At 45.9% G+C, this 16,470-nt stretch overlaps 1 protein-coding gene across 1 annotated transcript in view; it reads right to left on the reverse strand.

The window, feature by feature from the left end:
• The window catches only part of SPRED3 (sprouty related EVH1 domain containing 3), a 79,697-nt gene extending 73,656 nt beyond the window's left edge, over positions 1–6,041 (reverse strand). The window contains exon 1 of the mRNA XM_068250569.1: positions 5,824–6,041. Coding sequence (XP_068106670.1) covers positions 5,824–5,834 — 11 coding nt within the window. The 5' untranslated portion in view covers positions 5,835–6,041. The remainder of the gene's footprint in view (positions 1–5,823) is intronic.
• Positions 6,042–16,470: the final 10,429 nt, after the last annotated feature.

The following is a 16,470-nucleotide window of genomic DNA, read 5'->3' on the forward strand; positions in this document are numbered from 1 at the left end:
GAGGAAGCGGGCACAGACCCACGAAACGCGTTGCCTGTGCAAAATAAAAACCCTTTGTGTATACAAAGTTCTCGTCACTGAGGTAAGCCACCTCAATTTTTTCAATGTTATTGTTTTTAAAAGTTTTTATACACACCAGGGCGCCTCTTTCCCCATATTGTGCTTAAAATATCCCCCAACAGAGCTTGTTGGTGGGGTCAAGACAGACCTCAAGTGGATTTTGGCCACAGTGGTCATCTGTCACTTTTACCAAGGAGAGCGATCGCATGCAGGTCTAGTTGGACCACCCCGAGTGGAGTCGGGTTCATTGTCTCCACGTGCTTCCTGTGGTTGGTTGCCCCCCTGCAACCTGCCTTTGTGAGTGGAGCATCTATTTTAATTTCATTGCAAATTCTGCATTCATACATATTGCACTACTGGGCTCCCGTTTTTGCTTCCTGTATTTTTCCTTAGGCTGTCAAGACACCCCCACTACTCTACTTCTAAAGATGAAGCAGACACCACTACTCTACTTCTAAAGATGAAGCAGTCATCAGACGTCCGCCGGGCTGTACTGCGCAGGCGCAGAACTACTGCGCCTGCGCAGTACAGCCCGACGGACGTCCGATGACGTCAGCGCACCGGCGTGGGACGCAGAAGTGCTGGGCCTTGGAGCGCAGAAGAGCCCGACCTGGCAGCTGGCCTGGCCAGGTCGGGTCGGCCACCGGAGACCACCGGGAGCCTGCGGAGCGGCGGCGAGGGCACCTCCTGCCTGCCACGGGCTGGAGGAAGCCCCAGGTAAGTGGAAATTGATTTTTATTTTTTAACCACCCTCCCTGAACCTTCCCTTTAACATCCACCAAGTTCGTCATGGAGGAGTGGAGGAGGGTTCCAGTAGCAAACTGTGAATCTCTTGTGAACTCCATGCCCAAGAGAGTTAAAGTACCCCTGAACTGATTTTTTTTTCTTTAATGATGTTTTTGCTGTGGTGCGGTGACATATGTGTGGTGCTGTGACATGTGTCACAGCACCATCCTCACCCTGCAGCGCTCCTTGTGGCCCCAGCACTGCTCAGCCATGGGTGGGGATGAAGTTGCAGTTCTCTTCTAGGAACACCCCCTTCCACTCCTCGCTTATGGTTCCCGATACAGCACACAGTGCCCAGGAGAGCTGCAACGTGTTTGCTTTGGGATAGTTGGCAAAGCGCACACATGTTGCAGCTTTCCTGCGTACTGTGTGCAGTACCGGGAACAATAAGCGAAGAGTGTAAGGGGAAATTCAGATAAAACGTTATAAAAAAATAAAAATAAAACGTTATGAAAAAATAAACTTGGTTCAGGGGTACAACGTTATAAAAAAATAAAAATAAAACGTTATGAAAAAATAAACTTGGTTCAGGGGTACTTTAAGGCAGTGCTGGAAAATAACAGTGGGAATACAAAATATTGACACATTGGGCACAATCTTGACATTCTTCACTTAGGGGTGTACTCACTTTTGTTGCCAGCGGTTTAGATATTAAAGGCTATGTGTTGCATTCATTTGATAGGATAGAAAATGTACACTGTTATACAAGCTGTACTCTGACCACTTTACAATGATATCTTCACTTCTGCCTCATGAAAATATATAATAAAATAATTTTAAAAATGTGAGCGGTGTATTCACTTTTGAGAGATAATTCAGCATTTTGCCAACCAACAGGGTTATTTGACTTCCTGTAAATTCTAGCCACACCCCCCGTGAAGCTTCCCTCACAAGCTATTTATTGTAGAAGCCTACAATCAAAGGATCTGAATGGTCGCAGGTATTAATAACACAACTCTGAGCCATGTTATGATTTGTTTATAGCTCTGGCCAATCAGAAGATGAATTCTTATCAGAAGGCTCTGCTGTCAGTTAAGCAGTGAATAGGGAACGCCACAGCCAGAACTGTCAGATGACTATCAGTTTCCTGTAACAGGCAGTGGCATAGCTAAGGAGCTATGGGCCTGGTGCAAGTTTTACATTGGGCCAGGGGCGCCTTAAGGCATAGGCAGTACAGGCCATTGCCTGGAGTGCCATTGGTCCTGGGGGGCACCATGTTGCTGGATTAGGCCCCACCCCAAATTAAGCCATGCCCCTGGGACTAAGCCCTGCCCCATGGGTGTTATGTTACTTGCTTCTGCTGCATCTTAGCGTAAGTTGCAGGCAGCTACCACCTCTGTGCCTTGTGCATCCTTCTTTCCCCCTTTGTGTCTCCTTCTGTCCCTTTTGTGCCTTCTTATGTACCCTTTGCCTTTATTTGTCCCCTTGTGCTACCTCTGCCCCCCTGTTCCTCTTTCAGTCCTACTTTGCCTCCTTCTGTCCTCATGTGCCTCCTTCTGTCTCCCTTTGTGCCTCCTTCTGTCTCCATGTGCCTCTTCAGTCTCTATGTGCCACCTCTGTCCCTTGCACCTTCCTCTGTACCCCTGTGCCTCCTTCAGTGCCCCTTTGTGCCTTCTTCTGTCTCCCTGTGGCTCTTTCTGTTCATTCCCCCTCTGCCTCTCTGTGCCTCCTTACATCCCCCTCTGCCATCTTCTGTCCCCCTTTCGTGCCTCCTTTTGTCCCCCTTTGTGCCTCCTTCTGTCCCCTTTGTGCCTTCTTCTGTCCCTAGTGTGCCTCCGTCAGTCTCCCTGTGCCTCCTTCTTTCCTCCTGTGCCTCCATTTGTCCCCCTTTGTGCCTCAATCTGTCCCCATTGTGCTGCCTTCTGCCTCACTTGGTGCCTCCTTCTGTCCCCTGTGTGCCGCCTTCAGTCCCCCTGTTCCTCCTTCTGTCCTCTTGTGTGCCTCCTTCTGGTACTCATGCTTTTTTCTGTCCCCCTGTACCTCCCGCTGCCCCTCTGTGTACCTCCTTCTGTCCTCCTGTGACGATTATTCACGATAATAAAAACGATTATTTTCTAATGAAACGCTGCAGCATCACGATTATTTCCTGGTGAAACGCTGCCGCATTATGATTATTTTCATGGGGGCGAGGCGCCAGAGGTTTTCTCGCCTGGAGTGACAAAATGGCTAGAGGTGCCCCTGCATTAGGCCCCCTAAGCACTCTATACATAACAATTGATTTGGCGTACCAAAACCTGCCAAGGACAACTACAGTGTCAGAGGTGCAAGGAGGGGATGGGGAACAGTGTGTCAATGAATACTACTATGCAAAGCATCTATAGAAGTGATTATTACCAGCACAGGACCAACAGAGAGCTAATACTGTGATAGAGGGTGGACCCTTCGGGGCTCCTCTGGCCCAAGGGCCCCTGATTCAGTCGCTACCTATTGCTACGCAACTGGTAACAGGAAAGAGTCCAGCGGCAGACGTCAGCCCTGATGTGCATTTCCCCATATTTGCAAAAAATTGCTACTTTATACAAAAAAATTGGGTCAGGCGACAACCCTGTCTCTTTACCCTGCATTACTGAGGAGGTATCATTTTCAAACACTACAAAATCATGATGATTTGGCTTTTTACTATATAATGTGAGAAGGGCAGCAACTGATAGAAATCACTAAGTGTTCAGTGTGGTACTGTGGTAATTTCAAGATCTATTCTGATTGGCTGCTGCTATAAGCTAGCAAATTAGATTCTAAAAAAAAATAGGGAGCTTACTATCCTGGTTACACACAGAAAAAAGTGGAAAACATAGAGGGAGGCAATAATACTATTAATTAATTTATTATGCATCTTTTCATTGTCAGGGCAGCACAGAAGTCAAGTGGTTTAGCATGCTTACCCTGCAGAACTAGGATCCTGGGCTCAGTTGCTGACCCCCTTGAGGTCCAGTAAGCAATATCTGATGTACAGTCTGGTACACTCTTTCAATCATGATTGGCCAATCACTGACCAATTTTGCCACCTCCATGTAGTATGAGGTTTAAAGAGGCAATGAAGCAAAAATTAAATTATTATATAATGATTTGTATGTGTAGTACAGCTAAGAAATAAAACATTATAAGCAGAGACGTGAGTCTAATATTGTTTCCAGTACAGGAAGTGTTAAGAAACTTCAGTTGTTATCGATGCAAAAGAGCCATTGAGCTCCACAACTTTCAAAGTCGCAGAGAGCTCTGTCTTCTGAAGCTTGTTATCTCAAGTGTCTGGCACTGTATTCTCTTTTTCTCTGCAGAGGACAGGTCAATAGTTCACTGGCCTGCTCTGTAAAATCATTTAGAATGCTGAGTATTGTGTAAACTGCAAATATTAGAGAATGATGCAATGTTATAAAAAACACTATATAACTGAAAATAAAAATATGAGACTATTTTCTTTGCTGCTAATGTTCTAGTAATTATCCGTACTACACAACCAATTCATTATATCATAATTTATTTTTCGCTTCAGTGTCTCTTTAACATATATTGAATACTATGAGCAGATTATCTAGGTAAAACCTCATACTACATGGCGGTGGTAAAATTGGTCAGTGATTGGCCAATCATAATTGAAAGTGTGTACCAGGCTTAAGTCTGTAAAGCACTGTAGAACAGCTATGTAAATGAGTGAAATACATCAACGATTCCATTTAGATCAGTTGCTGTTTTTGTAAATTAAAAAATTAAAACCCTTGCACAGCTGTTTAAATAATTTTATAGAAACGCAAATGTATGTATATATATATATATATATATATATATATATATATATATATATATATATATATATATATATATATATATATATCACTTCCTGTTTTCTGTATAAATCAGCCTTGATAAAGATCATTTAAATAAGTACAAAGCAGAATACAATCACTAGACAGGTATCAATAATAATGAAATAACAATCTACACACACACAGGCATGATATTAGCAGTAGATGTACTAGATAAGGGCAATAGGTGACACAAGAACACCACCGGATTTCTGCCAGAGCAAGGCGGGAGGGGGATCAATTCTAAACGTGAGAGTCTCTCTGAGATGAATGGCCCTCTGCTAGGGACCTGCTTAATGAAAGGGGCTGGATGATGCATTGTGTCAGCCCAAAATGTGCCTAAATCCGTCATCCGGAAAGATGAAAGGGATCACTGATGTGCAGGATGGCATCTGCAAGCTGGGGCCCCTTGGCAATGCCCAGGGGGGTACCCTGTGAAATCCAGAACAGCTGATTCCCCCCTTGCATGAAACCAAGAAGCATCTGAATGAAGGAGATTTTTTTTTTTGTGAATGGCTGATCACATGACCAGAGGTTCTTTGTGCTGGCAGGTGAGAGTGTGACAAGGGTCCCTAAATCCCTTGCAGTGGGCTGTGGACCTGTGTGCCGCCTGTGGCCTGGGCACTGAGGATCTCATCTGAAGACGCACACAAATGTATATACAGCATATATAAATATATATAGGCGCTCACACACACATACACCAAGGAGGAGGAGGGGGAGGAGGAGGGTGGGGAGGGGGAGCAGCTATCATGGTTCCTCAAACTGATCACAGCCCTTTTTTTATGAATGAATCCAGATGCAAATAGGGTTGATTCACAAAAATCTGCCCCTTCCTCTTCCCCGTGTTGCACTAGCAGCAGAAATGGCATTTGCACCCCTATTGCTGCCTGGCTGCACACATCTCCCAGCAGCTATTTCAGGACACAGTGCAGAAGATGACAGAGAGGAGAAAATGCTACATTTAGGCAAATGGAAACAGCAGCAGCAGCCATGCAGGATGACAGGGAGAATCATAGCAGTCAGCTAAGGGAAGGGGATGGATGCTAAGATGAATGTCTTGATCAGAACACATTTCTATTCTACAGCAGCAATCTTTGGGGTACCTGTCAGCTTGGAGGGGGTGGGGGGGGAGTTGTCAGGCAAGGGTGCAATGATGGAAAAAAGCACAACTCACTCTCTGTCCATAGCTGATTGGAAATCCAAGAAGGGTTGTCTGTGGTAGCCTTTGATCCTGGCTTGCCAGGGGAATATGTAGGGTGGTTCAATGCAATGGCTGGCAGCAGGGTGTTATTTCTCATCTCCTCTGTTTTTTCCTTTTTTTCTCCATTTTTTCCTGGGCATCATGATGTGGCTGTTGGAGGAGCAGCCATCTTCCAGGTAACAACATCTCAGATCACCCCCATCCCTCCCTCCTCCTCCCCCCCCTACCCCCCCACCACCACCAGCACCAACCACCCCCCTCCCTCCTCTCTGCCTCCTGGGCTGTGTCTGTGCTGCTGCTGCACCTGGAGGTTGCTGATCAGCGGGGCCTGGCTGCTCGTTCTGCCGGGGATGGATGGCAGGGGGTGCCCGGAGACAGTAGGGTGTACCAGGGAATGGGGGGGGGGGGGGGGGTGCACGGAGGAGCGGGGAGGGGGACCGAGACGGAGCAGTGGATGGAGGCTGCACGGTCCTAGCGCTCGCCAGGCTCGAGATGCACCTGTTTCTTATGGAATATAGTTATGGAATAGATAGAATATAGAAGGAGCGGGGCTGATGCACGACGACTCGTCGTGCGGGGCCATACTGGGGAGGAGGGGGGATAAGGTGATTCACCAAAGCCCGATGTTGTATTCGCGTTGACACAGCCCTACATGATTAGGTTTTGATTGGGGGGGGAGGTTGATATCCCGAGCTGCAGGCGCTAACTTAGAGACGTGACAGTAACAGCACGGGAAAGGGCAGTTTGATTATACTGCCCTCTACAGGATGCCCCAAGTATTACACATCCAGGGGCTAGAATGATTCAGGTTACTTTAGACCAGTGGTCCTCAAACTAAGGCCCGTGGGCCGAATGTGGCCCCCTGAGGCTTTTTTACCGGCCCCCCACACACAAATGAATTACTTATAAATGCGGCCAGCTACATCTTTAAATATTGGTGGTCCTCATATAGAATTGAAGTGCTGGCACCACTCATCCACATGGAAGCCAGAAAGCAGTAATTCGCTGCTTTCCAATCAAATTCCACATCAGGTGACACTGCTGTCCAATTGAACTGCAGGTTGTCACCTGGGTATGCTTCACTGGCCCACAAAGACTTCTACATCATCTTATGTATACTCCGGCCCCCCAGCAGTCTGAAGTATGTTGATCCGGCCCTTGACCCAAAAGGTTTGGGGGACCCCTGCTTTAGACTCTAAAGTAACCTGAATCATTCTAGCCCCTGGATGCAGCTCAGGATGACGCACACCACTAATAATGTATAGGGGTATAAAAGAGACTGAAAAGCCCTACTACTAATAAGCAATTCTTGGTGAAATTTGCCTTCTTAAAACAGAAGGAAATTTGCAATAATTCAGCTATAAGGCCTGGTGCACACCAAAAACCGCTAGCAGATCCGCAAAATGCTAGCAGATTTTGAAACGCTTTTTCTTCTTTTTCTGTAGCGTTTCAGCTAGCATTTTGCGGTTTTGGTGTAGTAGATTTCATGTATTGTTACAGTAAAGCTGTTACTGAACAGCTACTGTAACAAAAAACGCCTAGCAAACCGCTCTGAAGTGCCGTTTTTCAGAGCGGTTTGCGTTTTTCCTATACTTAACATTGAGGCAGAAACGCATCCATAATCCAAAATCTGCAGCAGCCCGGGAGTATGCGTTTCTGCAAAACGCCTCCCGCTCTGGTGTGCACCAGCCCATTGAAATACATTACCCTAGCGGATCCGCACCCGCAAGCGGATCGCAAACCGCAGCAGAACCGCTCTGGTGTGCACTAGGCCTCTGTGAACATTTGTGGTTATTGCATATTTAGTAGTGGTGCATTGTGGATAACCACAAATGTTCACTTATAGCTGGATTATTGCAAATTTCCTTCTGTTTTAAGAAGGCAAATTTCATCAGGTTACTTTCACAGTATGCAGTGTATATGTTACGGCCAAAACCAGAAATCGGCCAATTCTAGAATTGGCCGACCGTTTCTAGAACTGGCCGATTTGATGTCGGCCAAAGTCCAAAATGCTGGGAACTTCTGACATTGGCTGGCCAGTTCTAGAACTGGCCAAAGTCCAAAACGCACAAATCCCAGAACATCTCGGGTCCTGTCCAGCACCATGAATGGCACTCAGAACTTCCTCTCTTCTCTGAAAGATACAGCATAATCATCTTGGGAGCAGAGATATTGTTAACATGCTGTGCTTTTAAATTAGCTGCTCTGCTGTGGCAGTCAGCTGACACAGGGGAGAGATCAAATTACAGTTAGTCACAGATGAGGGGGGATGCATGGCTGGGGGTGCATTGCTGGGCACTTTGCATGGCTGTGGGTGCTTTGCTGGGGGGGGGGGGGGGGCTGTGCATGGCTGGGGGGGGGTCTTTGCTGGGTGCTTTGCATAGCTGTGAGTGCTTTGCTGGGGGGCTGTGCATGGCTGTGAGGGGAGGTATTTGCTGGGTGATTTTCATGGCTGGAAATGCTTTGCATGGTCGGTGGGGGGCTTTACATGGCTGGGGGGGGGGGGGCTTTGCTGTGTGCTTTGCTGGGCTGAGTGAGCTTTGCTGGAGGCGCTACTCAGACCTCCGATCAGGGCGACCAGAGAGGCGGAGAAAGGATGAGCAGCGTCCACGCTACCCGCCCAGACCCATACACTTCATATGCGGAAATGTTCAATGACGTCACGTCACTTCTGCATTGAAGTGTTCGGGTCTTGCGGGTCTCGTGTGAGCTGGCAGCTGCTATGCCTCTCTCTGCCTCCCCAGTACGGTCCCTGATGGGAGGTCTGAGTAGCGGGGGAGGAGAGGTGAGCGGGGCTTTCTGGCCGGCCAAAGTCCGATATTCATGCCCGTTTTGTACATTGGACGCATGAGCCGGCCACTTCGAATTCTGACCGGCCAGAACCCGAAGTGGCCAGACTTCGGGTTCTGGCCATAACATATACAATAAAACGTGGTAAGCAGAAGTACGTGCGTAAAATCTTATGATTAGTAAATTCGTTACACACAACGCATTACGCTCTATTTATCTCGTGTAAGAATTTAAAAACGTAATTCTGCTTAAAGAGAATCTGTACTGTCCGATTTGTATTTTGTACAATAAAAAAACATGCCAATCGAGTCACTCTGATCTCCTGGATCCCTCTGCCATTTCCGCCACTCCCCACTGTGATCCTGGCTTTTAATCACCAGTTTTAGGAAGTGTTTACAAATAAAAAACATGGCCGCTAATCAGGAAGTGGTGTATGTGTATATATGTATATATATCATGTTACAGTATAATACAAGTTTCTATTACATAGTGAATTTTCTGCAATCCGGTCAGGGATTTTCACAGTTTTTCAGCATGGGCAGGTCCCTCCCCCTCAGACAAGCTGAAATTGAGAGCAGAGACCTGTCTGTGAGGGATAAACAAAGCACACATGCAGAGCGTGGAGGGGGCATGCATAACTTCTCCCTATCACAGCAGAGGCAGTGCATTCCTCTCTAGGTCCACAAAGCTTGACAAAGAAAATATTAGATATATTACAGAGATAGTGCATCTAGAAAAGGCTGCAGTAATCCAGACCACATTAGAACAGGTACAGGAACTTATAGGATAGAAGAAATAAGGCTGAAAATGTTGTTACAGAGTCTCTTTAATGCAGTTTATTGCATACACCCCTGTATGCGGTGCGCATCCACAAAAATAGGGTTGTATTTAATGTGCAGTGTACACGGTGTAAAGTGCAGTATACAGTCCATAGGCTTATATTTGCATTTGCCAGTTTTAGAAGCGCCATTGAAATATAATTGCATTGCATTTTGATGAAATTATAATGTCCGCTGTGCCGTGACACAACAGATAAAATGTGAAAGGAGTTTTACCAGGGCAGGCAATAGTAGAGCAGCAATTCAGGAACTGCAAAGGTCACAAAAATAAATTTATGTTTAGAACAAAACTAAAACATATCGGCCCCATTGTGACTTTTGCCCAGATTTTACCTTGAAGTGGGGCCCCTGACATACATTTTTAATGATACTTATGGAAGTGCTGTATTCATTACCACCTTAGTGACCAGTTTCCAATAGTTCATTAATCAGTCACATAACTGAACGCTTAATTATGCGTATGGAGCAGGTCACAGCTAGCAAAAGAGTGAAAGAACTTTGAGCGCCGCCGGCCCCATCCTCTGCCACAGCAGTATGTAATATACATATGAACGAATTTCGGTCTGTTACTAGGGGCACCATTGCTGGGTCTAGTCCGACGTGTTCAAAGTATTGAACAAAGTCCAACATTTTTATCCCCTCTAGGACCGCACAGCACTGTGTAATAACAAAATTATGTGGACATGTGTGCAAGGGGTGGAGCTACAGCACAGGAGCCAGTGGCAGCCCCGCCCCCTGATACTAGGTCACCTTCTCACTCTAGAGCGATGAGGTACCACCCCTCTCAATCACCACCGATTACCCACGCGCCCCACCAACACACTAGAAAAAAAGTATGGTAATTTCTGGGGGGACATGCGTGATTGTGAAATTGGATTGGAAAGGGTTAAGCATTACAAATGTTGCTACTCTCTTATGATTGCTGCTAGTGTTGTTCTAAGCTGTAGATCAGCAGAACTGATAAATATACCTACCTTGGTCTGGAAATCAACCAATCAGGAAGCCTTAACCACTTGAGGACCAGAGGTTTATACCACCCTAGTGACCAAGCCAATTTTTACAATTCTGCACATCACAAATGTAACGGTTTATTGCTCGGTTATACAACTTAGCACCCAAATTAATTTTACCCTTTTTTCTTCCCACTAATAGAGCTTACTTTTGGTGGTCTCTTGATTGCTGCTGCAATTTTTTTTTATAATTAATCAAAAAAGACCAACATTTTTGTGAAAAAAATTATTTCCCTCCCCCATAAATTGGCCCCACACTATGATACATATACTACACTACACATACCAAGACATATGCCTATGGTAGGGATTAGATTTTGAGCTCCTCCGAGGGACAGTTAAGTGACAAGCCTATACTCTGTACAGCGTTGCGTAAGATGGACCGCATCTCACTCCTTGTAACAGAGCCTCTCTGCTGCCACCAATGTGTGTTAGGCGGTCGGCAAGAGGCTAAGTCAGCCATGGAGGCCCTAAAAGCCAAAGCATGCCGAAACGTTCTATGCCATCAGGAAAGAACTGTACCACATCAAACCACCAGTAAAGGTCTGGCTGAAAGTATTTGACAGTGTCATCACCCCAATCCTACTGTATGGAAGGGAAATATGGGGCCCCACCACCTACCCAGACCAATCAAAATGGGAATCCAGCCCAACAGAAATATTCCACCTTGAGTTCTGCAAACACCTTCTCCATGTCCATCGGAGTACCTCAAACAATGCCTGCCGAGCTGAGCTGGGGAGATTCCCATTACTGCTTGAGATACAGAAGAGAGTGTTCTCCTTCTGGGCCCACCTACAGAGCAGCAGCCCTGACTCACCCCACTACAAAGCCATGCTGCACAATGAAGACCAAGAAAAGCCGTGTGCACTGAAAGTCGTGGTCAGCTCTATACTCCCTCCAACCCCCGACCCACAGGTCATAACAAAAGTCCAGATAAAACACACCACAGCTAAGAGCAAGGAAGACAATGTGGAAAAATGGAGGAGTGAAATAAAACAGTCACAAAAGCTAACCATATACCAGTCTCTACAAAGAGAATATAAAATGGCCCCATACCTGGAAAAGCTGCAAAACTCTCAAGAGAGAAAATCCTGAGTGTCTACAGATTGAGTGCTCACAACCTCGAAATAGAGTCGGGGAGACACAGACAGACATACAAACCAAGGGAGGAGAGACTATGCCAACACTGTGAGCAGAAGACCCTTGAGGATGAAAGCCACTTCCCGCTGCACTGCTCCAAATATATTGCAACGCAGGGACACTTATTTTAAGAAATTGTTGGAACTATTCCCGGACTTTCTCACACTAGAAGACGAGACAAAAACATATATCCTACTGGGAGAAGAGGAATCCACAGTGACAATCGCTGCACACTATGTCACAGCATGCCACAGACTGAGAGGAACATAACGAAACTGTAAACCTAAACAATGCCCACAGACTGCTTAGCCATTGTCCCTCTACCCTACCCCCTTCCATGTCCCCCTTTTTCCCCTTGCTTTGGCAATACCTGTAATTAATCTTGGTCATGCCAATAAAGCTATCTTTGATTTGATGGAAAACGAAAGGGATTGGAGGCAAGGCAAAGCTTTTATGGCCATTGGCCACAGACCTCCTACAACTATGAGAATACTGTGGGGGCAACATTTCCTTAAAGGGAAAGAGAAGTTGAACATTGGTACAGAGCATGGGTGTCAAACTCAAATTCAAAGTGGGCCGAAAATCAGCTTTTAGACTAGTCGCGGGCCGACCTCAATTTCTAGGGGCTACCCCTCTCCCTTATAAAGTTCCCTGGTGTCTAATAGCCCCCACTCTATCCCCTGTACAATTCCCTGATGTGTAGTGGTCCTCTCACCCTTATACAGTTTCCTGGTGTTTAGAGGCTCCCGTCCCGCTCATACACAGTTCCCTGGTGTCTAGTGTTTTCATCCTCCTTATAAGGCTTCCCTGGTGATCTACGGCTTACCCTCCAATACAGTTTCTTTTGGGGTCTAGAGTGGGCCAAACATAATGCAAAGTGGGGAAACCACTTGAGGGCCAAATCTGATGGCTCCTAGGGCCAAATTTGGCCCACGGGCCGGAGTTTGACATGTATGGTACAGAGCCATGGGCTTCAGTGAATATGTTTACATTGCAAAAGCTTGGGATGTGCTGCAAAACAAGTGCAAAAATATGTGTGCATGTATCACACCGACAGGTTTGAACTCCGACTTATGGTGGCCATACATGGTACAATTTTTTCATACAATCTTACCATTTCTATGTAGTATAAGGGTAAATTAAGTGAATATACTGAAAGGATAATTTATGCAGTTCCCCTATATTACATAGAAATGGTAAGATTGTATGAAAAAATTGTACCATGTATGGCCACCATTAGGCCTTGATTCATCAAGACTTATAGAATCAATTACCGACAGCTCAGTAAAATACCGAACTCGATAAGTTGATTTTAGGATTCATCAAAGTTATCTACAGCTGTTAGCGAGCATTCGGTAATCATTTGGTAATGATGCGGTAAAACGGAAGAAAGTGCAATTCATGAAAATGAAAGTGGGCGTGGTTTAGCGTTAAATTTAGGACTAGTTATCGCCTTCACTGCTCTGTCGTTATTCCTGTCAGATCATTGCTGACAGAGAAGATGGAGCCATTTGAAGTGGTTATGTATCAGCTGAGAGTGATTCAAAGGCGCAGAAGGGCAAGAATAAGGTCTAGAACTACATCAATTTGCAGGAGAATGGATTTATTTGCTATACCAGGACATCTGCATTTCTCTTGAATCATCTTGTAAGAGAACACAGGCAGTGGCAGGGTTAACTAAGTTGCTAGCTGCACTACATTTTTTCAGAAAAGGCTCCTATCAAGCCATAGCTGGCAAAATTGTGGGATTGTCCCAAGCCACTTCCAGAATCCTGGTCCAGGTCAGGTGTTAAGCCCAATTCGGAATGTTGCTATGTGGTGTTCAAAGGACTGCCTTTTTACCCACAATTCCACAGTAATCTTATGGCCTTGTGTTAAATTACCGCTGTAAAATGGAAATATCGACACATTACCGAATGGTTACCACATTGTCACACCGAATGCGGAAAAACCTTGATGAATACAACTAGAAATTGATAAACTTCGAATTCGGTAATTTAACGAACTGGAAAAAGCTATCGCAAAGACAATGATGAATCCAGGCCTTAGTACCTTAAAGGGAACCAGAGAGGAACGTAAGAAAAAAAAAGAAAAAGCTTTTATACATACCTGGGGCTTCTTCCAGCCCCATAAGCCTGGATCGCTCCCACGCCGCCATCCTCCGCTTCCTGGATCGGCGGTACCGGGTCCCGTCACTTCCGGCGGATGCGGCCAATTGTCCGCATCACAGGGGCTCCCTCCATACCCGTACGCATGCAACTGCGCAGTGAGCAGCTTCACGCGTACGTATATGGCGGGAGCCCCGTGTGATGCGGACAATTGGCCGCGTGTGCTGGCCGACTGGCGCCCATGACGGGACTCGGTACCGGCAGTTCCAGGCAGCAAAGGACGGCGGCGTGGGAGCGATCCAGGCGTATGGGGCTGGAGGAAGCCCCAGGTATGTATAGAATCTTTTTCCTGGGGCCTCTGGTTCCCTTTAACCATTTACTGACATTCTAACGTATTAAAACGTCATGCTTACCGCTATTAACAGCAACATGACGTTTTAATACGTCCCGCGTTCCCGCCGCTGCTACCGCCGTGTGTGCGCCACTACCGCCGCCATTACCGTCGGGCTTCCGTGCTGGGTGATTGGGGAAGAGGACCGAACGGTCCTCTACCCAATCGCAGTGCCTGGAGTGAATGGACGTGACCGCGAACAGCGGCTACGTCCATTCACAATAACAGGAAATGTAACAATTAAATAAAGTGAAGAAAAAAAAAAAAGTGAACATTTCCTATGAGTGTATATTACACCTACAAAATACATTCATTTTCAAGTACATACAGATCTTAATAAAATTACACTTCCAACCCTCCCCCCCCCCCCCCCCCCAAAAAAAAAAACACTTGTAAAAAAAAATCAGCTAAAAAAAATAAATAAATAGTTGCCTTAGGGACTCAGCTTTGTTAATTTATATTTTATGGGGGGAAATTAATTTTAATTTATTACATAGGGGCTTGTAATTATGGCCAGAATAAAAAAAAAAAACAGAACAGAAAAATAACACTTATATTTCAAAATAATATACTGTCGCCATACATTGTGATAGGGACATAATTTAAACTGTTTAATAATCGGGACGACTGGGCAAATAAAACGTGTTTGTTTTATCCACAGGAGAATGTTTAATTTTAAAACTATAATGGTTGAAAACTGAGAAATAATGATTTTTCTTCTTTTTTTTCTGTTTTTCTCATTAAAACGCATTTAGAATAAAAAAATTCTTAGCAAAATGTACTATCCACAGAAAGCCTAATTGGTGGCGAAAAAAACGAGGTATAGATCATTTTCTTGTTATAAGTAGTAATAAAGTTATTAGGGAATAAAAGGGAGGAGCACTGACAACTGAAAATTGCTCTGGTCCGTTAGGATAAAAACCCTTGGGGGTGAACTGGTTAAGGAGAATTTGAGTTACCTTCATTGGACTGGGCAATGAGTTAGAATGAGACTTATATTCTATACCTTTTTAGGATTTTTTTTTTGTCCATTACCATTATTATTAGCTGCAAAAGTTTTACATTTCTCAAATTATCTCTCTGGACAATAGTCTGACTCGAAGGGAGTCATACATCATTAACAAGACCCTGTAATGAAAATGATATGGAGGCTGCCATATTTATTTCCACACAAACAATGCATATTGCCTGGCCTTCCTGCTGGAGCCCTGCTTCCAAAACATTCAGCCACTGACCCAGGAGAAGCATGCAGATCAGGTGCCCTTAGTGAGCACCGACCACCTTAAAGTGTACCAGAGATGAGGAAAAAAAGAAGTTTTATACATACCTGGGGCTTCCTCCAGCCCCATGCGCTCTGATCGCTCCCACGCTGCTGTCACTACACCAGGAAACAGTATTCTCCGTCGTCTGTACCGGGTCCCGTAACTTCCTCCAGTCGCAGCCAGTCTGCGGAGTCCTACTGAGAGAAAATGCTGTGGAAGGTGAGGCATATACGGCAAACCTATTTAGAGGAAATGTTGTGGAGGGTGAGTCATAAATGGCTGCTCAATGAGAGGAAATGCTTTGGGGGCGAGGCATATATGGCAGTCCTACTGAAATAAAATGCTGTGGAGGGTGACGCATCACAATAGACAAGGGTGAGGCATGCCTGGGTAAATGTGCATTTCTACTGCAGCTGGCCCAACTCCCAACGCCCTAGGGAACTGTATAGGGTAGGAAGAGCAACTAGACACCAGGGAACTGTATAGGGGAGAGATGGAGACTAGATACCAGGGAATTGTATAGGGGAGGGAGGGAGGGATCACTAGACACACCAGGGAACTGTACAGGGCCGGTTTTGTACTCTTTACCGCCCAAGGCTACTGTCACCAGCCACCCCCATTCAGTATATGTAGCAAGATGACCCCTCCCCTCAGTATAGGTAGCCAGATGACCCCTCCCCCCAGTATAGGTAGCCAGATGACCCCTCCCCCTTCCTGCTAGTACAGGTAGCCTGATGACACCCCCCCCAGTATAGGTAGCCAGATGACCCCTCCCCCCTTTGCCTCCAGTATAGGTAGCCAGATGACTCCCTTAATCCCTCCTTTTCCTACCCCCACCCCCCCTTTCAGTATAGTTAGCCAGCTTGCCTTCACACCGCCGAAGCCACCAGTGTCACTCTCCGCTCATCTCCAGTTCAGAAGCTTCCTCTTCCTTTCCGTCTCCAATGCTGCCCAAGTCTATAGCCACCGGCCACAATGCAAGCGTGCACAGAGAGCAAGATGGCTGCTGCACAGTCGACTGGCAGAAGAGTACTGCGGTCAGGCGCTCGCCTGATCTCCCTGCATTGCAGCATTTTCAAG

The sequence above is a fragment of the Hyperolius riggenbachi genome, chromosome 8 (genome assembly GCF_040937935.1).
Source record: "Hyperolius riggenbachi isolate aHypRig1 chromosome 8, aHypRig1.pri, whole genome shotgun sequence".
NCBI classification, from domain to species: Eukaryota; Metazoa; Chordata; class Amphibia; order Anura; family Hyperoliidae; genus Hyperolius; species Hyperolius riggenbachi.